This window comes from Rattus norvegicus, chromosome 2 (assembly GCF_036323735.1).
Source record: "Rattus norvegicus strain BN/NHsdMcwi chromosome 2, GRCr8, whole genome shotgun sequence".
Classification (NCBI taxonomy): domain Eukaryota; kingdom Metazoa; phylum Chordata; class Mammalia; order Rodentia; family Muridae; genus Rattus; species Rattus norvegicus.
The window spans coordinates 139,692,479-139,714,094 of record NC_086020.1 but is presented as its reverse complement, the minus strand read 5'-3'; the positions used below and the strand labels follow the sequence as shown (position 1 = coordinate 139,714,094).

Sequence of the window (21,616 nt, the reverse complement as noted above, 5' to 3'; positions counted from 1 at the left end):
TTGTACTATATAAATGGTCTTCAAAAAAACTCAGAGATCTACATCATGGGGCACTTAAAGATGTTTTAATAATAAAAAGCTTTCCATGAAAATGACATATCTGCTCCTGGCAGCACTCCCCTTTACTTCAAAGAAAATATGAGCATTGAAGATATGGAGGTATGGAGTTTGCATCAAATGCGGCAAGCTAACCACTGGGCAAGAAACTGCCTTTGCTTCAACTGTTGACAATATGTCGTCTAAATTGGACAAATGGGACAGGAAGTCAATTGCCAAGCTCTGCACGGACAAGGTAGGCAAATCCTTTATAATTCCTGCTTCACGGAAAGGTCTGTCAGCTACTCCGGCCCAGAAGGCCAAAGATGATGTTCCAGTGACTCAGAAATTTCAATGACAGTGTGACTGACTGTTCAGACAGCAGCTTTCTGTCATTTCTAGTTTTGAAAGTTGCTTGTCTACACTTCCTGTGCAATGTTCATTCCTTCTCAGGTCTCTAATGGGATTGAAGATGAGACAGTTATAGCCTCACAATTAAGCTTAAGTTCTTTAGGATTTAGAAAAATCTTTTAAGATCTAATTAGGTTGGTAATGCAAGTTATGATAAAAATTGATTTAGGTATAGGACTCTGAACTCACCAAGATAGGATAGGTAAAAAAGTACTTTCTCCAAAGTTGCCAAATGCATATTGACTGGACATTATGAATGTAATCTTACCTGATAGTTTTCACAGTTGTTATTATTGTATATAGCTTATTAATGTAAGAGAAAGGATCTTTTGTTGGACTGAAAGGGGGAAATGTAGACTCTTTTGTGGAATGTATGGAAACATCACCTCTCAGTAGAAAAGCTGTTGGCCTATTAGCTTAGGCAGGGAATAGGAGGCGGGAGTTCAGACAGGAAGAGGATCCTGGGATAGTCAGGTGTGGGAAGAGATTCAGCCCAAACGCTGATGGAGTTGGTTGCATGAACCTAAGGAGAGGTAACTAGCCACAAGGCAGGACTTAAATGGGTTAATTTAGTTATGAGCTAGTCAGGGAATGAGCCAAAGCTTCTGGCCTAGCCATTTATTCTTAATAATTCAGTTTCAGAGTCATTTTTTCGGGAACTGGGGCATAGGTGGAAAAGCCTGAAGTTATAGCTTTAACCATAATTTTTTAAAAGCATCTCTAAAAGAAATACTTAAATTTTAAAATTTGAGTATCATAATATCCTATTTGAAGACAAGGACCCGGGGTATGCTTTACTCTTTCCAATTTACTTGCTAAGGTTCAAAAGTTAATCTTTTCATCAACTAGAGATACATCCTGTCATCTCTACAAACAAGACTCCTTCAGTGAGTTAGAGTAAAACCTTCACTATATTTCTGACGCCAACTGTCTCTGAGGATTAAGACTAAGTTCACGCACCTGAGCATGTCTCTCTTGCTTCTCAGCTTGGTTGAAACTACTCCTTATATCCCACTCAACTACACTATTGGCAAGCAACGTGCTCAAGCTTTTGGCCTTTTAGAATGTTCGCATCTCCACCAGCTGAGCAGAGGCTTGCGAAACACAAACATCAGAGCAGCCACAGTGGTTATTCTAAAATACGTCATCTAAACTTCTGGGTAAAGCTTTGCATGCCCAATGTACACTGCATCAGGGACAAACTGAAAAGATGAACTGGACACACTTTCTGCTCAAGGTTCCCAGTGAATAGAACTGTTAAGTCACAGTAGAATCATACTACATGGAGATCACTCTGTCAGTGATCATTTTCTGGATGGCCAGCACATGTAAGACTGTTATGAATGTGGACTTAAAAAGAGCAAATGGCAACTTCCAGCAGTTGGTGTCAGTCTGTGCTCGAGGAGAGGGTCTGCTTGCCCCACACGCTGCTCATCATCTGACTGTTTGCTTACGATTTCACTTAAAGGACTGGATAATCAGTGTTCTAAATGGAGTTTCAACTAAACTCAGATGAAAATATTCAACATATTAGCCATAGAAATTAGAAAAACTTAACAGTTATCTACCTAGCATTTAATAAAACACGCTATAGTTTGTGATATCCATAAAGTTTATTTTTAAAAAATGTTAAAAACTAACCATACAGGATTTTTCAATATACTTAAAAAGTTTGTTCCCCACGCTGAAGGAAAATACATTTGCAACATCTTTCAGAGGCCATCTTTATAAAAGTAGAACTTCTAGGTGTTGGGATGCACTACAGTAGAGCCTATGGTTTACATTCTCCCCACTTCCCTCCCCCAGTGTGGCAGCCACTGCTCAGGATGGTGCTCCACCAGCACAGGTCCTCAGAGCACGCTGCGTCCACAGACAGAGTAAGTCTTCTCTCTCGCTGCTGCACATTCATTTCAGATGAGTGTGTGAATGGAAATACATCCCATGAGTGTAAACATTCTCCGAGAGCTTCCAGGGTACAAGGAGCAATAGCGGTGGCCTGGGACTCACCTTCGGCATACTGCTGAGATTGTGAAAGATGTTTTGCCTAGTCTCCCTCACATATAGATCTATAAGAAAGTAGTTCTGGATAGACATTTTTAGTTGAAAACACCTGAAATTCATTCTAAAGACTATAGTAAGCACCATTTTTTACCTTCCTGAAATATATTCAGTTAAATTCAGCAGTATATAGGACTATTGGTAATAAATTAAAAGTAACAGTCATCTCAAGCCCCCTGTTGTGGATACACACAGGATACTGTGTGCCAGCTGATGCTAACATGCATCTGAGGAATATAACTCCCCCCCAGGGCCACATGCAGCCGGAGGCACAACTATCACTTTTGTCCGTGGAGGTGACACAAGCAGACTTAAGGCTGTATTTGGCTATAAAGACTTCAGTCTCCTCTTCAATAGTCTATGTGGATCACTCACATAATTCAAAGCTTATAGGAAGGGAGGTAATAAGTCCCCAAGTATGTTTAAAATACTATTCTCATTACAATTTATTGTCATCTTATTTACATAGGTAAGATTAAGGGTTCTGATACAACCACATTAAAAACACAACCTGAACTTTTAAGCTCTGTTCCCTAAGGAACTCTTACTTTCAAATTATTGGCCAATTCATCTGGCAGATTGTTCATTGCAGATCTTGGGTAAATCTCATGTTGCTCCCAAGAAGAATAAACACCTTTAAAACTCATTGCCATCCACTTTGGGATAGGCCTGTTTGCAGAGAAAATGGTGTTCCTGGTGTGGAGGGGTAGCTAGGGAACCCGTCTGTCTGGGCAGGATAGTTCTCCAGAGCCGATGCTGAGTGGACCTGCAGGAAAGAAGCACAAGCAGTTAGCAGAGTGCTAGTTCATTGGTTGTGGACTGGCTCCCACCCACCCACAACCAGACAGAACAGGGACTAAAGGACAAAAATACTATTTTAAAAAATAAGCAGGAGGTGAATTTTTGGTATTGTTTTGTAGAGATAATTTGCCTTCCTGTATTCACGAAAGCTTAAGTCTAAGACAAATTCAATTGTGGCTTCTCTACTGGTTTCCATTTTATGAAGTCTCCAAACTGAGGGTTTGCTTGCTTAGTTCTGTCTTTTCTGTGCAGCTGTGGCTGTCCTGGAACTCCTGCCTCTGCCTCCTGAGTCCTGGGATTAAAGGTGTGTACCACTAACCAACTGGCTGAGATTTTTCTTAAAAAAAAAAAAAAAATTATAAATGAGAAAAACAATTCATACATTCGACTCTCACTCTTTGTTACTCTTCTGAAAGGAGATATAGAATCTGTGGATTTGGGGAGAGCTAATGAAAGCAATCTTCTGGATTCTGGTTAAGACTCCTTCCTGGCGTGGGACAAGACGGAGGTTCCTGGCTTACTTACTGCACATTCTGCATACCTGCTGCAACAACGCTGACTGGGCAGCCGCACTGTGCTGTAATTCTTGGAGGGAAGACTGTGGAGGAGTCTGGGAAAACCCAGGGATACCTGGGAGGGACAGAAGGCCTGGAAATACAGAGCTACCCGCAGCTTGGAGTCCAGATGACAAACTGAAAACAATTGGTAGAAAAACAGGTCAAACCGCAGACAGTTGGAGGAGGGCGGCCACTTCTCCCATATTTGGGAAGAGGCAACTTAGAGATGGGAATGTGAACAAATCAGAGCTCCTCTGTAGGACCAAACTGTAGAAATGAGTCACTTACTATGGTGACAGTTACTCATTGACACTTCCAGCTACCTTAGAAGCAAGTCAAATAGTCACTGTTACATGGCTGCTACATGTTACATAAGACATTTTGGGTATTGGGCTTCTATCCCCCCACCCCTCTTTGCCTAATACCTCAATATAAATCATGACGGAGCTATATGAGCTTGGCGAGAAGTGATTTGAACTTGTGGGCAGCCTAGTCACATACCCAGCTTGTGCCACCAGGGCGGAGTTGAAGTTGGAACTGAAGGCTGAGGCAAACCCAGGGAGGACTGGTGCAGGTGATGGAGCCGAGGCAGCCACTGGCAATGGAGTAACTGCCACCGTGGAGGGTGCCTGCAGCCCTGGGAACGAGGGCAGTGTGGGGGCACCGCTTGGGGCACTGGAGACAGGGAAGCCGGGGTAGGATGGGTTAGAGGTGGGCAGCGGACCCTGGGTGACCGCGAAGAGCGAGGGCACAGCGGTGGACAGGTTGAGTGGGAAGGCTGCGGGCGAGGAATTGGTGGTGGGCAGCACTGTGCGCACGGTTGCGGAGCTAGGGTGTACAGCTGCAGATGTGGTGGTCGAGGGCCCCGTGAGGGATACAGCAGGATTGAGGGAGGGGCTGCCCGGTAGAGGGAAACTATTGGTCAGTGAAGTGAAAGGGGGAAGGGCAGTGAACACAGGGGCGATGGGTGTGGAGGACGCGTGGGGTGTAAGGGACATAGAACCAGCCAAGGGGGTGCTCAGGCTGGAAAGCCCAGACAGTGCAGGGTTAAGGCAAGTGGGCACACTGATGGGCACTGAGGTCGTGGGGTACCCACGGCCTAGGGCACCCGACAGGCCCAAGGTACCATGCGCAGGAGTCCCGGGGTGAGCTGGACCTTTGAAAGCCGAGGGCGGGGGGCTTGTGGGCTCACTTTTTATCATAACGGGCATAGTTGCTGCAGCAGGGACAGATGAGATGCCACCTGCGTGGGGACCGTGCAAAAGCGAACCTGAGGAGCCACAGCTGACTGGCACCGCTGTGGAGGAGGGGGTAACTAAGGGAGACTGTGCAGGCAGAGTTGGGGCTGCAGAGGTGGCACTAGCCACAGGAGACTGCAGGCCTGGGAACATGGCCAGCCCTGGGGTGGAAGACCTCTGTGCAGTGGGAACGGCTGCAGGGGGATAGCACTTGTTAGTGACCGAGGCAGGAGAATCTGAGTTTCGACTGGGAAGAGAGGATAATGAAGCCAGCCCACTTGTGACCGCAGACGGCAAGCCAGAGGAATTGATTAAGTGAGTGTCATTTGATGTAAGAAAGCCTTTTAAGGCAGACAGAAGGGGGCTGTTTACACCAAGCGGACCCGTAGCACTGGCAATTACAGACGGAGTCGGGGTAGCTATGCTGTGGGATGCCGGTGGGAAGGGCAGAGGCAGACCTGCGAAGACGGAAGAGAGGGGAGCGGTGATTGGGTTACTGGCTGACCCAGCAGTAGAGCTGGCCAAGGAGTGGCTGGTGAATGGGGCACAAGTGGAAGCAAATGTCTCACTGGAAGCCAGAGTGACCCTTGGTATCGAGATGGCCTGAGTGGATGGGGTGGGGGTGGCAGATAGGCCTGGTAGTGGCACTAGGCCAGAAAAAACAGAAGGGACCGGAGCGGGTGTGGTGCTGTGGGTGGAAGTAACAGGTGTTGCGGGCACTGAGGGAGTCCGGATCACAGTCGGGTTCGGGGTAGATGGCTGAGGCGTTGGGAACACAGCCAGGGGAGTGTTGGGCGCACTCATTCCGGCTCCTGTGGCAGCTGCTGACACGGATGGGTGGTTTACTGCCTTGGCTGGGGACACAGCAGGTACTGGAGTGGCAGCAGGAGTCGAAGGATTAGAACCATGAGGAGAGAAGAGTTGACTGGCTGCGGTGGAAAACGCTGTGGGAGAGAAAAAGCAGGGAGTTACCAGTGTTGGAATGTCCAATTTAAATGAAAAGATGCCTAGCCACTGTTTTGGAGGGGAGGGGCCTTATTTCACAAGTACCAAGAAAAAACAGCGGCAGGCATCAAGTTGTTCTTGTCACATCTGAGCTGATGGGTGCTATTAGCCTAACTTCACTTTGGAACATCTGTGACTAGGACCATAGCCATGCCTTGCTTGTCGCAGCTCATCAGTGAGGAAGCCTAGAGCAGCTAGAGATTGTTCCTTTCATAATTCTTGCTTTATGAAACCGGAAGCACTTGTGAGGAGGCCCGCTCGGAAACCGGAAGCACTTGTGAGGAGGCCGCTTGGAAACACGGACTTCCCCTCCAGTTCCTTTAGTTGAAGAACCCTTTCTCTAGGGTGAACTCGTGCACAGCCTCCCAGCCCAGGACCATCTCACTGACCTGTGCAGCCATAGCCTGCTCTGGGTGTACTGGGCAATCTGCACCAGCCCCTAAGCCTTACAGTTCACAGCCTGGCCTGGGGACTTGTTAAGTGCAGTGTTGTGTCTGTTCATCCTCCACACTCAGGCCTCTGTGTTTTAGTTAAGTTTGGGCCAGGGATCCATACAGGTTCACCATAGAGGGCAGATCCCAAACCACCCAAGAACTTTTTTCAATGTTTGTGTTTGCTCCACCAATCTAATTCTGATAAACTCTATGGATGATTGAAAGGAGGATTTGGGGTGATCTGATTCTTACTTCTAGAATTCTTCCTTCTAGAATGAATTTAGTGGCTTCGTCCAATTGCTTTGTGGCAGCTGATAGGAAACAGGACGTTTACAGGCAATGCCACTGTGATCAGCACTGTCTGAGACTATATTTGGACCATCTGTTTCAGAGGTAACACAGACAGCTACTCCCTCTGTAGTGATAACCACAGAATAGCATTTTTCAGGGAGTAAGACAGACATTTAAAGATGTGTGTGGAAACCAGACTCTTGGCAAGATAACACTCATGGTCACTCCATCTGCCCGACACTGATCCAGAGACTGACCTGGTGTAGTAAGCTGGTGGATTAATAGAGATCAAACAGTTATGCAGCTTCATTATGGAAAGCCTATGTAAGGCCCTGGCCTCAATCCTCCAGCACAGAAAAAAAACAAAACAAAAAAAACCCCCCAGAACCTACAATAAATAATACCACACAGCTATCACGCGATAGGGCCCATGGTCTTACCACTACAGAGGTAGTCTTTATTACTGTTTTGTAATTTCTAAAAGAGTGTGTGTGTGTATTTGAATGTAAAGGCTTTAAAATTATTTCCATAAAGTTGAACGACTTGTTTACAAAGCCAGGTAGCTCCAAAGCCAGAGAGAAACCCTGACATCTACCATCTGTTCATTCTGTCCTCCCTCCTTCACACAGAAGCTGGCCACACCTCTGGACAACTTCACAGAGGAGAGATTTCCCACCAACATCCCCACCCTTGGCACACTCATCAGATATAGGTGTTGCTTTTTGTTTCTGAGAACTCCTTTTCCTCCACACCAGAAAGCACCCCTTCCTAGTACTCATTCCTGACTGTGCAACACAGTTCTGTGCTGCCATCTGGAGGCACCTCCCAGGCCACCTCGTCTTCAGTGCCCTTTGCTGCTCCAGTGCTCCCTATCCTCTTCCTCCTTAGGTTGGGCCTAATAGGCTTACTGGACTCACTATCTGACAAAAAGGGGGACATTCGTGTGCATATGAAAAGCACGTCTCCCATATCACAATGTAAGTGAATACATGTTATGGGACTCTCAGATTTCAAGGAGTTTTGCAAATAGGATACAAAGTCATAAAATGAATTTAAATCCAGACGATATGTGCATTTCTTGAATGTAAACTCTATCACTATGAAGTCATTTTTCGTGAATTACCCTACATCTAGGATCCTTTCTCAAGTTCCCAGTAAGCAACAGCCAGCCGTCATGACAGACAGCAGTTGTTTCTGAATCTATTTGGTACTTACTTTGACTCTGTGTAGGTTTTGACTGACTGGAGAGGTCTTCGTTGTCTATATAAAAAGAAAAAATTTCAAGCTTTAATCAAATTATTCCCCCACCGTGATCACAGATAGATGTCAAAAAAAGAAAAGCTAAAATAAAAGCAAGTAGACATCATTGGAAACACTGAAGGAAAAATAAGAGTACACAGGAATCCTAGCCACATGACCAGAACAGGTTGTTACTGTACGGACACATTTACAGACACACAGACGAACACCTCGTGACTCATTTTAAAATAACAGCCCACAACTGCAGGCCTTTACCTGCTCCTGCTGGATTCGGAGTGTATGGAGGTGGGGGAGGGACACCTGGAGCTATCACATTGGCTAATGGTACCAGACCGGCATTGTTGTAAGCACCTAAAATGAGAACGTGATAGAAAGAGAGAGAGAACTTAGTGTCACCGGCTAGGAGTTAAAATCTGCGCTAAGGCAGGAATGGGGTTTATTTTGAACTGTCGTGTAATAGAGGCTCTCACACGGAGGGAGCATAAGTAAGAACTGAGGGGTAGACAGCTCTGGCTGTGAGCCCTGTCCAGACACCTTCCGACAGGTGAGGCGGGTGAAGCTGGCCCACTTAAGTGCAGTACACACACTTGACCTTTCCTAAATGCACTGGTGATACCTCTGGACACCTAAAGAAAAGGGCACTTAGGGCCATTTACCAAAGTGAAAAGCGTAATACTGAGGTGACTAAAACAATCTGCAATTAAGGTAAACACGGAAAACACACTGAAAACAAACTATACCTGCGGCAGCGTGCTAGACCAGGATTTAGCAGCTGGCCATCAGCAAAAATAAGCTCTCAGAACTGAAGTGCTGTAGATTCCCCAAGCACACAGAGCAGCCTGTCCTCTCAGTGTAATGGACAGCAGAAAGGGAAAGTGCAGACGAGCAAATGCTTACTTGGTGCAATAGTTGCATGCGGCCGGCATGGAGGTATTGGGTAGGGGACAGGTTTGTGTGGATTGTATGTTGAAGGAGGCTGGACAAGGGAAGAAGCACAGTCATTAGACATCACTGATAAAACAATACAATCCTAAGAGACTGAAGACGCCCCAGTTGTCACAGCTTCAGACTATGTAAAGTCTTTGCTTTCATAAGCGTGGTTCTTACTCAGTTCCAAAGATACGGCTGGCCAGACATGCTGTGCTTTAATTTTAGCATTCATTCATCCTCCCAATAAAGGTCAGACCTGAATGAACAGCAGGTGCCTTTCTGACCCAGCCTAGGCCAGCCCCAGGAATTCCCATCTCCAGTATGAAAGCAACACAGGAGACTCAGATCTCTCCTTGACACATAATGACCTTAAGGACAAAGTCCTCCTACGATCACTACAATCTTCAGGGTCTGGTCTCTCCAACACATGCAGACCTCAAGGGCACTGCTCTCCTGCGATCATGAGGATCTTAGCACTGGGAGGATCATTAGCACCTGGCAGTCTGACAACTATTACACAATGGGTTAGGAACTGAATGTTTTTATTCTTTTGAAACCTCGATTCACAAGCACTTTATTTTATAGAGTCTTAAGTATCTAAAACTACACCAAACACTGTTTTACCCAGGGTGAAAGAGTAAGCAGGAGGCATTGGACAGAGGAATCCACTGGTGGGAAGGCACTGTTTCCTTCTGCTCTGGCCTCAGAAACAGCTACCTGGTTCTCCTGTCTTGTGAAAGGGCAGGGAATGCAAAGGCTGTGTGGGGCACCAGTACTTATGAACTTCTCCACCCAGGAGGTCCCATTCTCCCGTTCGTTCCATTTATATTTCCAGTCATTAGAGCCATTCCCTTGAAAGGACAAGCCCTGGCTCCATGCCCCTTTCACTAACATTAAGACTAATTAGCGGGCAGGTAAACATAGCTCTCCAATCCTTACCTGAACAGATGAGCGTGGCCTGCTTATTTTAACTTTCAAATCAAATGCTTACTCTCCAAAGAGCCTTGAACTCTAGAGCTAAGTCCTTATACTCAGCCCTAGGCCACTCTCTCTGACCTAGAATTTCTACCATATTTAAACTGTGACACAGAAAACTTACTTTACACAGACAGAAAGCTACACATAGAGAACCTAACGCCTGCTTCCTATTTTTATTTCAGCACATACTGGCTTGGATGGCCCGAGAATCCGCGCTGCTATTCCTTTGCCTTCATTGGTAATTTCTTCACCATCCTTCTTCAGAGGAGTTCCCTAGTTAGAAAAAAGGGGGAGAAGGGGTGGTCAAGATTTTAGACAGAAGAGGCAACTGCACTGACTTATTCTGAAGGGACTTGCAAAGAAGAATAATTCTTGGATTCCAGGCCCAATCCTGCCCCATTTGGCTACCCCACCTTCCTCTTAATCATCCTGGAACACGGTAGCAGAGGGGATGACAGGAATGGATGATGTGTAGTCTAATTCTTTCTACACACACACACACACACGCACACACACACACGCCCACGCCAACTTTCATGTCAGTGTATATAAATCAGAGGCTGAAAAAGAAACCTGGTGACTGAGACCCCATTAGAGACTGCTCTATAGAACAGATCAGAAGCCTCCACAGCCTGTCACCTCAGGTAGTGTTTTTAGGTAATACACACCGGTACAGAGGCCAGCTTCCAAGATGGCGCCACTGGCCATTGCTGCCCACCATCCATTTCAGAATAACTAGGGCTGATGTGTGTGAGTTACTACCAGGACATTAAAGAATGGCACTGATTCCCAAAACCAATCCTAAGAAGCCTTACTGTAGCTGCCCCACCTCCCCTTGGTTACATGTGCTGTGGAAACCAGCTACCACGTCATGAGGGTGCTCAAGCCCTTGTGGTGAGGAATAAGATTCCTGGCAACAAGCAACACTAACTTGCCAGGCACTTAAGTGAGCTACCTGGAAGGAAAAGGATGTTCGTGCATCCCAGTCAAGCTTCTGGTGAAACCTCAGCCGGAACTACAGAGCTAAGCCACTCCTACTTCCCCAGTCAGGAAAACTACAGGAGCACAGTGTGGTGGCCCAGGCTTTAATCCTAGCAATTGGGAGGCAGGTGTGGGCAGATCTCTGAGTTCCAAGCTAGCCTGTTCTGGAGTGAGACCCTGTCTCAAAATAAAAAGACAAAGCCAACAAATCAACCAACCAACTAACCACACACACCAAAAACTATTGGAAATGATAAATGTCTACTACTGAACAACCCCATGAAGCTCTGGGGTTGTGACATAGTAATAGAAATGTAATGACTTTTGAATGCAACTTTTGAAAAGGTTATTTTCCAAGAGCTTTGAGAACCACCCACTGGAATCCAAACAAGATTCTTAAAGGGCTTCGTCTTAGTTTCCCAAATGGGTTCTCGGCTATACAACTGTTGGAATCTGCTGAGAATAGTTGGCAAGTAAAACAACAAAAGCAGCCTTTGTCTGTCATGTTCTGAGGGTAACCCAGTCAGTTAATGGTTACACATGAACTTCCAACTGTCTATCAATCAAGTGGAGGACAGGAGATGCCTTCCCTTTGGAGAAGCATCACAAGCTGGCATGTTCTCATATGCAGCACATAAACGTACAGAGCTGTGCTACCGTGACACTCAGTCATGAGGAATTTCATACATGTAGAGGCATGCTTACAGGGAAAATCCCATTTATACGACTGGGTTTTCCTTTGGGATAGGGGTTCCCCGGGATGGTTCCACATGAAGAAATCATGGCGTGAGGGGCTTTGCAGCCTGCCTTGGAAGCCTGTAACATAAAAAAAAGAAAACGTGGTTAACAAAAATCAAACTCATCACGTCAGGTATCCAGGTGACAGGAAGTCCAGCTAAGGCCATGAATTAAGGAGTAGCCCGCCATTCCCACATTCACCTACCATCAATCACCAGAGACCTCTATGAACCCAAGGGAGTATCCAAAGAAGTGGGGGCTCCCTCTGTGGAATTATTACCACTATGTATCGTCCGTGCTATAACCAATGGGTTCAAGAAAGGTCTGTTATCTAGCAGTAAGGTGTAATATGTACACCTTTAAGCCCAGGGCACAGGTAGGCAGAGTTCTGTGAGTTCGAGGCTAGCCTGGTCTACATAGTGAGGAGTGCCTGCTCCATTCCTTTAGTCAACTACCAAAACAACAACAACAACAACAACAACAACAACAAGCCAAACCAATCCCACACAGTCAAAATGAGATTGCTTTGAAAATGTTTACACACACACACACACACACACACACACACACACACACGGGTGGCACTTGCTACTCTTGCAGAGGCCTTGGTCCCAACACCCACATTGGGCAGCTCATCCTCTTGGGCCCTTCTACACTTACAGGCACAAACTCACACGCAGTAAAAAAAAGAAATCATTTAAAAATGCTTAAAAAAACAATTCCAAAGAGCCAGACTACTGAAAACACAGGAATGATTTACTTAGCGTTCTCTTGTGAGGCACTGAGAAAGGATTTAGGTATATGGTAGTTACAGTACACTCTCGGCTTCTAAACGGGTACCTCAGACACATGGAGCTGGTAATGAGTACTTTGTAAAGCAAATGCACTCCGGTGGATGTATACTGTACTGCAGAAATACACAGGGGAGTCAAGTAATATGTGTGGTATCCACAACATATACAATCACTCATATCAAAGTACTTACGGGGTTGCTGGTTGTATTTATAATTATTTTTATAAGTTTCCACAAATCACGTTAACTGCATATTCCAGTCTCCAACTAAACACCTCAACCTTAAAAAAAATCACCCCAATTTGGTCATAATAAACTACACTAGGAAAATACCCTTATGTATGAATTTATATAGGATAAAAATCTTTTTTAGTATATGTGCTGCCGAAGTGAGCATGTTGGGTCAAATTCTTAATACAACTTTGGACTAGAACATAGGAACACTTTGATGAATTCATTTATAATAATAGTGTTCCACTCGAAGGAGCATGTGGTCCCAGAAGATTTCTGAGTCAATGAGTGATGCAGAGAATACATTAGAAGGAGACAACTACAGCTATGTATATAGGACTCCAAGATTTTGTCAAGAAACACAGTGACACTGGTGTTAACGAGGATGGAGGTCATCTCAGCAACAGAAACAAGCAGGGAGGCAGAGCCTCTTTCCTGACCTCAGGAAGCTTCAAGGATCACTGTGAGCAGCAGGGCCCTCGGAGAGCACTCTATCTCCTTCAAGTCATGTCTGCACACATAAGCTTCTTCCACAAGGCTTTTCTTGTGCTCCCTGGCTGGCACGAATGTCTGCTTCTAAGTCAGTCCCCAGCGCTGCCACGGTGAGGCAGGCACTCTGCTATCCAACACCCCAGGCTCAGCACAGCATCTTCAACAGCACTGGCGAGGATTACCTGCTCCAGGACTCTCTTGCACCGTTTCTTCTCAGACATGTTGATTCTGAATAAATCTTCAATGGGACGAGAGTTCTGTGCATCCACAATGTTTCTGTCAAGGCAACAGGACTTAGTTTCTGTTTGAGGATCCAGGCACATAGACACAGGTCAGAATGTCTTTATGCTATGTTTTGTGTTTTCATGGACATATAAACATGTACCAGACTGTAGAATACATTCTCTTTGAATAAGCAACTCGCCCACCCTTAAAGATCAGGTCCCTTCTCTTCAAGCTCACACTAAGTGTCACACAAGTTCTCAAGCATCAGGTAAGGAGAATTCCCACAGCCTCACATAACTCTATCACTTTTGGAACTGAAGGCTGAGGTACAAGTGTCCCTCAATTAACATCCCACATTTTTATCACTTTGCCTTTTGAGTTATTCAGGGTGCTAGCTGGTTTTGTGTGTCAACTTGACACAAGCTGTAGTTGTCACAGAGAAAGTAGCCTCCCTTGAGGAAATGCCTCCATGAGATCCAGCTATAAAGCATTTTGTCAATTAGTGATCCAGGAGGGAAGGCCTATTGTGAGTGGTGCCATCCCTGGGCTGGTAGTCCTGGGTTCTATAAGAAAGCAAGCTGAGCCAGCCAGGGGAAGCAAGTCAGTAAGCAGCACCCCTCCATGGCCTCTGCATCAGCTCCTGCCTCCAAGTTCCTGCCCTTGTGAGTTCCTGTCCTGACTTCCTTTGGTGATGAACAGCACTGTGGAAGTGTAAGCTGAATAAACCCTTTCCTCCCCAACTTTCGTCTTGGTCGTGATGTTTGCAGGAATTGAAACCCTGACTAAGACACTCAGGATAGGAAGAAAGCAAAGCGAATGCAGACGTGCGGGAGCGAGAAACAGCCATTATCTTAGGCAGGAAGTGCTCATTACCCGGTGAGGTATAGCCATAGACATACTGGGCCCCCAGTGTTTGGCCCCTGCTGAGCCTTGCTGATGCATGTGGAAGCTTTTGTTCTTAAGAAAAGAACATCCTGACCCTGCTGTTTGGTGGATGGGAGGTAGTCAGTTCCTGTTGTTCCTGTTTTTATCCTGAGAATGTAAACTTGTTTTTCCACTGTGCTTCCTGGGTTTTCCCACCCGGTGGATTTGGGGTATATGTACTGTGAACCTCAGTAAAGCTTTGGCATTTTCGTATGTCTTTTGCTAAATCCCCCAGGCCTACACCCGAGTACTGTGGTGGCAGGCGCCATCACACATTGTTCTGTGAGCTATGACCAGACACAGGCAGAACTGACTATGTAAGACACTAGAATCCAGTACTATGCTTTCACAGAGCATGGGCACTTTTGTTTGTTGCTTTGATCTGCAGACAGGTTCTTACTGTCTTATTCAGGGTTCCCTGCCTCCGACCCCCAATTTCTGACATGAATCCGTGTCTCCCACACCCAGCAGTTTTTATAGATTATTTTATTAGGGCTCTGCTCCCTTACATAATTGATTCATTAATGTAGGCCATCTTTCATAGACTATCTCACTAGCATTCTGCTGCTCCATGCAACGGACACATTAACAGAGATCAGTGACTTTAAGAGCCAGCTAAAGCCTTCAGATTTGAGGCAAGCAGTAAGAGAAATACTCACGAGGCCAAGAGCTCCAGAGCAGCCAGCTTGTCCTTACTAAAGGTGAAACAGCTCAGGATGCTCACCACTTCTGCTGGGTGGACGGCCACCATTTTCTATCATAGAAAGAAAACGTGTTTCAATGTGGGATCGCCGTAGCAGACCTACCCAATTTGGGGAACTATAACTAAATCCTATAGTATAAACATTTTAGGACACAGCCTACATCTTAGCTGAGAGTAACACGCAAAAAGGTAAGCCCCTAGCAACTCTAGGGAAATTCCAAAAATTCTGAGTCACACTTGGGACTGCTTTTAGTGTAATGACTCCAGAAACAGATCTAGGTTCTACATGTATGTTTTAGATCCGTGTTTCCCAGTGTGCTCACCTGTAACAAGTGTGGCCACCTACCAAGGTGGCATGTACACAAGGGTGACTCAACTCACCAGGAAAAGCACAGTGCCAGCTTCTCTAAGGCATGGCTTCCTTTAGTCTACAGTGATGCACTGTGGGAGATGCTGCCAAATCTGAATCATAAGGGTCCAACTCCCAGGACTCTGCCTCACTGAGTATACTCCCTGTCTTTGCCAGTTAGAAGCCATATAGGATTCAGTGGTAGCACAAGTTCGTACCCTGGAAGGTTTTTAACTTTTTAGCATAGTTACTTGGTATATCAAAGCATGATGGAATTTAAGGTTAGCTCTTTCTGATGCAAACCACGATCTGGCCTGGACTGGGTGAAATGGGAGAGTGAGTCATGGTGACTTCCAATACAGGAGCAGGGAGTCACTCACGTGCTGTAGAGCTTTCATGGCTTTCAGCTGTGGCTCCGCCCAGGAGAAGTACCTCAGGAGATCAACCACCTGCAAGCAGAGACTTCCTTCAGCTCTCATGGCAGCGTCTGCACACATTTCCTTCAAATAGACTTCAACATTTGCAATTCCAGTCCCCATCACTGTGTGGGAGGCAAGCTACCCGTGCAGCAAAACACAACCACTGTAAACTCGAAACTCCAGTCCCACAGTCCCTACTCTCGGAAGAAAGAAAAGGACACAGGGCTGGCAAGAAGGCTCCATGGGTAGATGTGTGTGCCATCAAGACTGATCTGAGTCTCCCACAAGCTGTCCTTGGACCACCACGTGAGCCCGGTGGCATTTCCTGTCCACTCCCTATGATAAATTGTTCTTTTGTTCCTTCCTTTTTCCTTCCTTCCTTTTCAAAAGGTGACAAGCGATCTAGATTTACCTGGAAGTGCCTGACTGGCAATTAAATAATAAATCTCTGCCTCAAAAAAAAAAAAAAAAAAAAAAAAAAAAAAAAAAAAGCAGCAGCAGCAGCAGCAGCCCAGGACGTAGTTCAGTGGAAGGGCACATGCCCAGCATGTACAAGGCCCTGGGGTACCATAAAATAAATAAATAAAAATCATGAAAAAGAAGTCCAGGAAATGGTGTACACTGAAGGCTCAGGAAGTTGAAATTTAGGTGGAGAAGGGCTGTGAAAACACTAACTACACAGGGAAAACTACACGTGCAGGGGCAGCTCGGACCACTCAGCGTATGTGACTGACTGAAGGCCCGCATGGCTGCTCTGGGCTTGAAGCTGCAGATTATACAACAGCAGCCATAGGCACAGGTCTAGCTCAGCACTGCACTGAGAGTCAGATGGCTAGGATCCCAGGGCTCTCCTCCAGACACCCAGAAACAGAAGCCTAGGAACGAGTGCACGCTGCTCTGCAGTCAGGAGTGAGCAGTGCAGGGATGCCCTCGCCCTGGGCCACGGTCTTGAAGGAAAACCCAAAGGAAAAGCAGTAATACAGGAGGAGTCTGTGGACTTTGTGACCGTTCAACATTTATTCTTGTCTCCTTTGATCACACAGCGAATTTTAAAGCTATTATAAATACTATACACATCTGTTAGTAAATTTACAAACTCATAAACTAAAAAAAAACTTACAAAAGATTTATGTTTTATGTGGCTGAGTGTTTTGCTTGCATGCAAAAGAAGGCATCAGATGCTACCAAGGAGCAGCCTCAGCGTGGAGAGGGGTTCTTAAGAAAGGATGTCTGGGAGCAGCAAATGAAACCACGCAAGTCCAATTGCGGGTCCACCCTGGCGGCCTATGCTCTGCTGGAGACAGCTTTCCTGCCTGCTTTCTCTCTGTTCTGCTCTCTCTGGAGATCTCCAGACTGCTATGCTCTCTACATTCCACTTGAGACAGCTCTCCAAGCAGTTCTCTCCTGCAGTTTTAAAAAGTTCTCTGGATAGCTCATCTCTTGCAGATCACAAGTCCAGTCTTTATTTTACATATCAACCCAGTCATTTACTCCAGGTTTCCTTTTGATTATCCTAAGAATCTGCATCCTGTGTCCCCAGCCCCTTAATTCTTTGGAGACAGCAAGCACGCATTTTCTCTTAGCATTGCATAAGATCCGCCCGCCTCTGTAAAGCACAGAGGATAAACTGGCAGGGTGGGACCCTGCCCTGAAATTACCATTTCTGCCACTGCTGGACTTAAACTAGTCTGTCCCTGGCCAACCTTGAACTCAGGAATCTGTCCGCCTTTGTAAGCATAAACAAAAAACTTAGCTGGGTGGGATCTCCGTCCTTAGTATCTATCTGACAAGTTGGCTCACAATGCAGCTGCTTTTATTCCTTTAACTTGAAGCAATTCATTAATTCAAACTGCATTCTTATTTTTTAACCTATGTTTTTAGAGTTCCTTTTCACGGGCTTTAGGGCTGTCCTAAAGGTCCCAGTGTTTACCATTTTGCTGAGACAGTATCCACACCTTAGCCTCCCGGACTTAGAGAGTCATTAATGTTGACACGGAGAATTTGAAGGAAGAAAGTAAGACCTGTACATTATTATATAAACAAGTCTTACATTCACAGCAGCCACTGACACTGGTGGACACCCCATCCCCCACCTGCTGGCCCTGTCCCATGGGCAGGGAGCCAAGTTCATTTTGTCGTAACAGAGTCCATGCTGGACCTGGCAGGACAGATGTCTTGGAACTGGAGCTCTGGTTGGTTTTAAATTATGACCAGTGTTAAGAGCCAAACCTGGGACCTCTGCAAGAGCAGAAAGTGCTCTGGTTATTAACCACTGAGCCATCTTTTAGGCCCCAAGTTTATAAACTTTTGACACTTTCCCAGAATAACTGACAGTTTTTGAAAAGGATACAGTGTTTTTAAATCACCTTAGAATAGGAATGTGGTGCAATTATGTTTAATACACTAAGCTCTCCTAAGGCTTTACAGGTTTTTGCCAGAACTAAGAACTTCTACAAGGAATAAGGCAGCAAAGTCAAAGCAATTCTGTTGTACCTAGGAAGTAAACAGACATTAACCACGGCAGTAGTATAAAAAGGCTTAAAAAAAAAAAAAAAAGAATACCTGTTCACTGGAGAAGTACCCATGAACATATTCAATTGCTTTTAATTTATATTCTGTCAAAACAGCCTAGAAAAGGAGGAAAAAAGAATGAATATACACCAGAAGCATGTTAATACCCAGGAACTGAAAATACATACACATCCACTGGTTCAGCTCTAGCTAGGAGCTGCACCAGGTAAGGAGAAATTCTAGCCTTGTTGGGAACAGAAGGAGCAACATTGTAACAGAGTCAACATTAGTACAAATTAGGTTTCAAATTTGTGAATGTCTAACTCTTTTCACACCCTCTCTAACTGATACAATTTGCCAGGACTGTTTTTCTTCCAAGAGTGGTCTCACTATGAGGCTCAAGCTGGCTCAGAACTAGCAATGTGGCCTACAGTGAGTCTTTAGAGCTTGCTTCCTCATTCATAAAGGGGAAATCCCAACGGTAACCTTCAAAGAGCTGTACTGAGGTCTTAACAATTAGAGACCTGGTAGAGAGATGTTTGATCGATGTCTTTGTTCTTCTGAGGAACCTATCAGCAGGTGAGAGCAGATGCCTCTGCTCTAGTACTATGCAGAAGTCACATAGGCTCCTCTACCAGCTACTGTGGACCTCAGAGATGGAAAGACTAAAGCAAGCTGCCCACTCATCATCAAATAGGGAACACAACAGTCTTTTTTTTTTTTTTTTTTCCAGAGCTGAGGACCGAACCCAGGGCTAGCAAGCGCTCTACCACTGAGCTAAATCCCCAACCCCCTCATCATCAAATATGAACTGGCCGTTTTTCTCCTCACTACAAAACAGCTAATAATATTTGTATTTTCTCTACATATCATTCTGCTAGGAGTGAATGCAATGACCAGGGACATCATCCAGGGTGCTCAATAGTTCAACATGTACATGGCATTCTGGGTAATGCACGCTGAGGGGCGTCGTTGCCTTCATCATTACCGAGACAGCCAAAAACAAGATTCAGGACCAAATCCTGGCTTGAGCTGATGACACCAATCCTATCTCAAATCATCCCCTCCGTTTTGAGAAAACAAAACAATGCCTTTCCTATTTTTCCCCCAGGGTCTTCTTACCTGTTTCTACTTTAAGTGACAGCCAGAATTATCTGTGGGTGTGCAGTAACAGCAGAAGAGGTGACCCATTTAAACGGACATTTACAAAATCTAAAGCAATTCCTAAAAGTCCTAACACAGCCCCTACTTAGAAACGCCTCTATTCTACTCCATTTTACTACAGCAGGATACCGTCTATGCACTTCTCCAGCTGGCAAAGCCAACTGCCTATGTTTCGACTGCAGACTAGAATGGTGGACTTGAAGGTCCCGTCTCTGGAACCTTTCTGATTCCCTCGTTAATATTTATTACGAGACTTTTTTTTTTTTTAAACAAGGCTGAGAAGGGAGAACACACACACACACACACACACACACACACACACACACACACACACACACGTATGTCTGCGCTGCTCCAAAGCAGAAGTCTGCACTCAAGTCTACTTTAACTTAAAATTTATTTTCTCAGAATGGTTACAAAACAGCTCCGAAACCAACTGTGGCAAATTCTAAGTGCATTGTAAAATGACATTTTGCTTTAAATTTTAATTAGGCAAGACTCAGCAAGAGCAGAAGTCTATTTGAAAAGAAAAAAAATCAGCACCATCAAATATGAAAGATTAAAAATATGCTACTTGAGAAGGGGAAAAAGAAGAGTCTTACAAAGAACAAAACAAAACTCTAGACCTGGCGGCAGCTTTTGCAGTGCCAGTCAGGGGCACCGGTTTGAGTTGCCAAACAGATGCAAGACAGCCCGGTGCAAGCAGTGAGGGCCTGTGTGGCTCAAGGCCACACCACTCCCCTTTCGGTCAAACAGTCAACCTCTTATTTTTGCACAAGAGATACTTTTAGACTACATTCCAATTTATTTTTCTGTTTGGTTCATTCCAGGAAATATAAAGTTTCAAAAAGCAGACGGAAAGGCGGAAGGAAAGCAAAGGCAGGGAAGACATTCTGCCTAGCTTGAGATTTGAAAAAAAAAAAAAAAAAAAAAAAACCTTCTTAGGCATCCCTTCCAGTGCCCAGTCACTCCTGGTACTGAAACATGGAAACATTGAATAAATGCCAAAATAAATGCTAAACCAAAAAAAGCTCAATTACTAAGGATCTACAGTTGGCTCCGGAACCGAGGGTAGTACAAACGGAATTCCCACATCTCAATGACTCCCCAAGTTTAGCAGTGAGGTGGCTTATCTTCTATTTAAGCAAGCAGTGCAACCTATCAAGATGCAAGCAAGCTCTTACAGTCCCTTTGGTGACTACACACACCTCAAAGAAAGCAACTCATGACAATTATCTCAGAAGAATTTTAGGGATCAAGGTCAATTACCTTTCGAATTTCATCCAGCACAGTTTCAAAGGATTTTTTGTCCATCTTGAGTACTATTCCGACGTGACGTCTAACAGTTCTACTTGCAATTACGAAACGCTCATCCCAGGTTAGACTCGTGGATTATAATATACACCAGAAGGAGAAAGGAGGCGAGGTAGAGAGTATTGCAAACTGCACCAAAACAAAAACAAAAACAAAAATCCCAGAACGGAAACTTGAAAAAAGTTTTTATTAAAATCAGACTTCAGTAGCTTCTTCGCACAAAGCTTCAGCTGCTCAGAGCAGAGCCGGCTTGTGCGTTTGCAGAAATCAGGGCTCTGGAGGGGGCCCAGGGCCGGGCACTCCCGGGAAGGCCGCCGAGACACGCTCCGCTCACCGCAGCGATCCGGGACACGTGGCCCCACCGGCGCTCAGCCCAGCCGCTCCGCCGGATCTCGGGGTCCCGCAGCTCCGGCAGCCGGCTGCCCCGCAGGTCCTTTGTTACCGGTTTTCGTAGCTTCCGGGAGCGGGCCGGCGGCCGGGGCGCAATAGGAGCCGGGCGAAGGGGGATACAGCCTCACGAAGGGCGGCTCTCGAGCACCGCAGCGCTCACGCGGCCAGACGCCCAGCGGGAGCACCCCTAAATGCCCCACCAGCTCCTGGGGACCTTCGGTAGTGCTTGTCGCGCCCACAAGACGCAATTATGCACCGCCACCTTAAGTCGCTATTGCCCGAAAGACTAGTTGGGGGCGTTGGGGTCCTAGTGTGGGAACATAGGCATCCGCGGCAGACGCCTGAACGCTTGTGAAACGGATGTAACTAATGTACTTTTCGGA

At 45.7% G+C, this 21,616-nt stretch overlaps 1 protein-coding gene across 1 annotated transcript; it reads right to left on the bottom strand.

Annotated features, from left to right (window-relative positions):
* Positions 1-2,046: 2,046 nt before the first annotated feature.
* Positions 2,047-21,433, bottom strand: Proser1 (proline and serine rich 1). The gene is made up of 13 exons (NM_001107676.1): positions 20,799-21,433; positions 18,417-18,482; positions 15,816-15,884; positions 15,043-15,137; positions 13,417-13,510; positions 11,686-11,796; positions 10,189-10,272; positions 8,989-9,067; positions 8,347-8,442; positions 8,047-8,091; positions 4,365-6,045; positions 3,848-3,998; positions 2,047-3,271 (listed from the first exon to the last, which is right to left on the bottom strand). The coding sequence occupies exons 1-13, from the start codon at positions 20,841-20,843 to the stop codon at positions 3,149-3,151; spliced, it is 2,739 nt and encodes a 912-aa protein (NP_001101146.1). The 5' UTR covers positions 20,844-21,433; the 3' UTR covers positions 2,047-3,148.
* Positions 21,434-21,616: the final 183 nt, after the last annotated feature.

What these genes read in the sequence shown, in the direction of transcription:
- Proser1 (NM_001107676.1), bottom strand. Translation starts at nt 20,843, where the DNA reads ATGGACAAAAAATCCTTTGAAACTGTGCTGGATGAAATTCGAAAG. An exon ending in CCATGAAAGCTCTACAGCAC is followed by an intron (nt 15,138 to 15,815) that starts GTGAGTGACTCC and finishes TTTCTATGATAG; the next exon opens with AAAATGGTGGCCGTCCACCC. An exon ending in AGTCAGCGTTGTTGCAGCAG is followed by an intron (nt 3,272 to 3,847) that starts GTATGCAGAATG and finishes TCTTTCCTGCAG; the next exon opens with GTCCACTCAGCATCGGCTCT.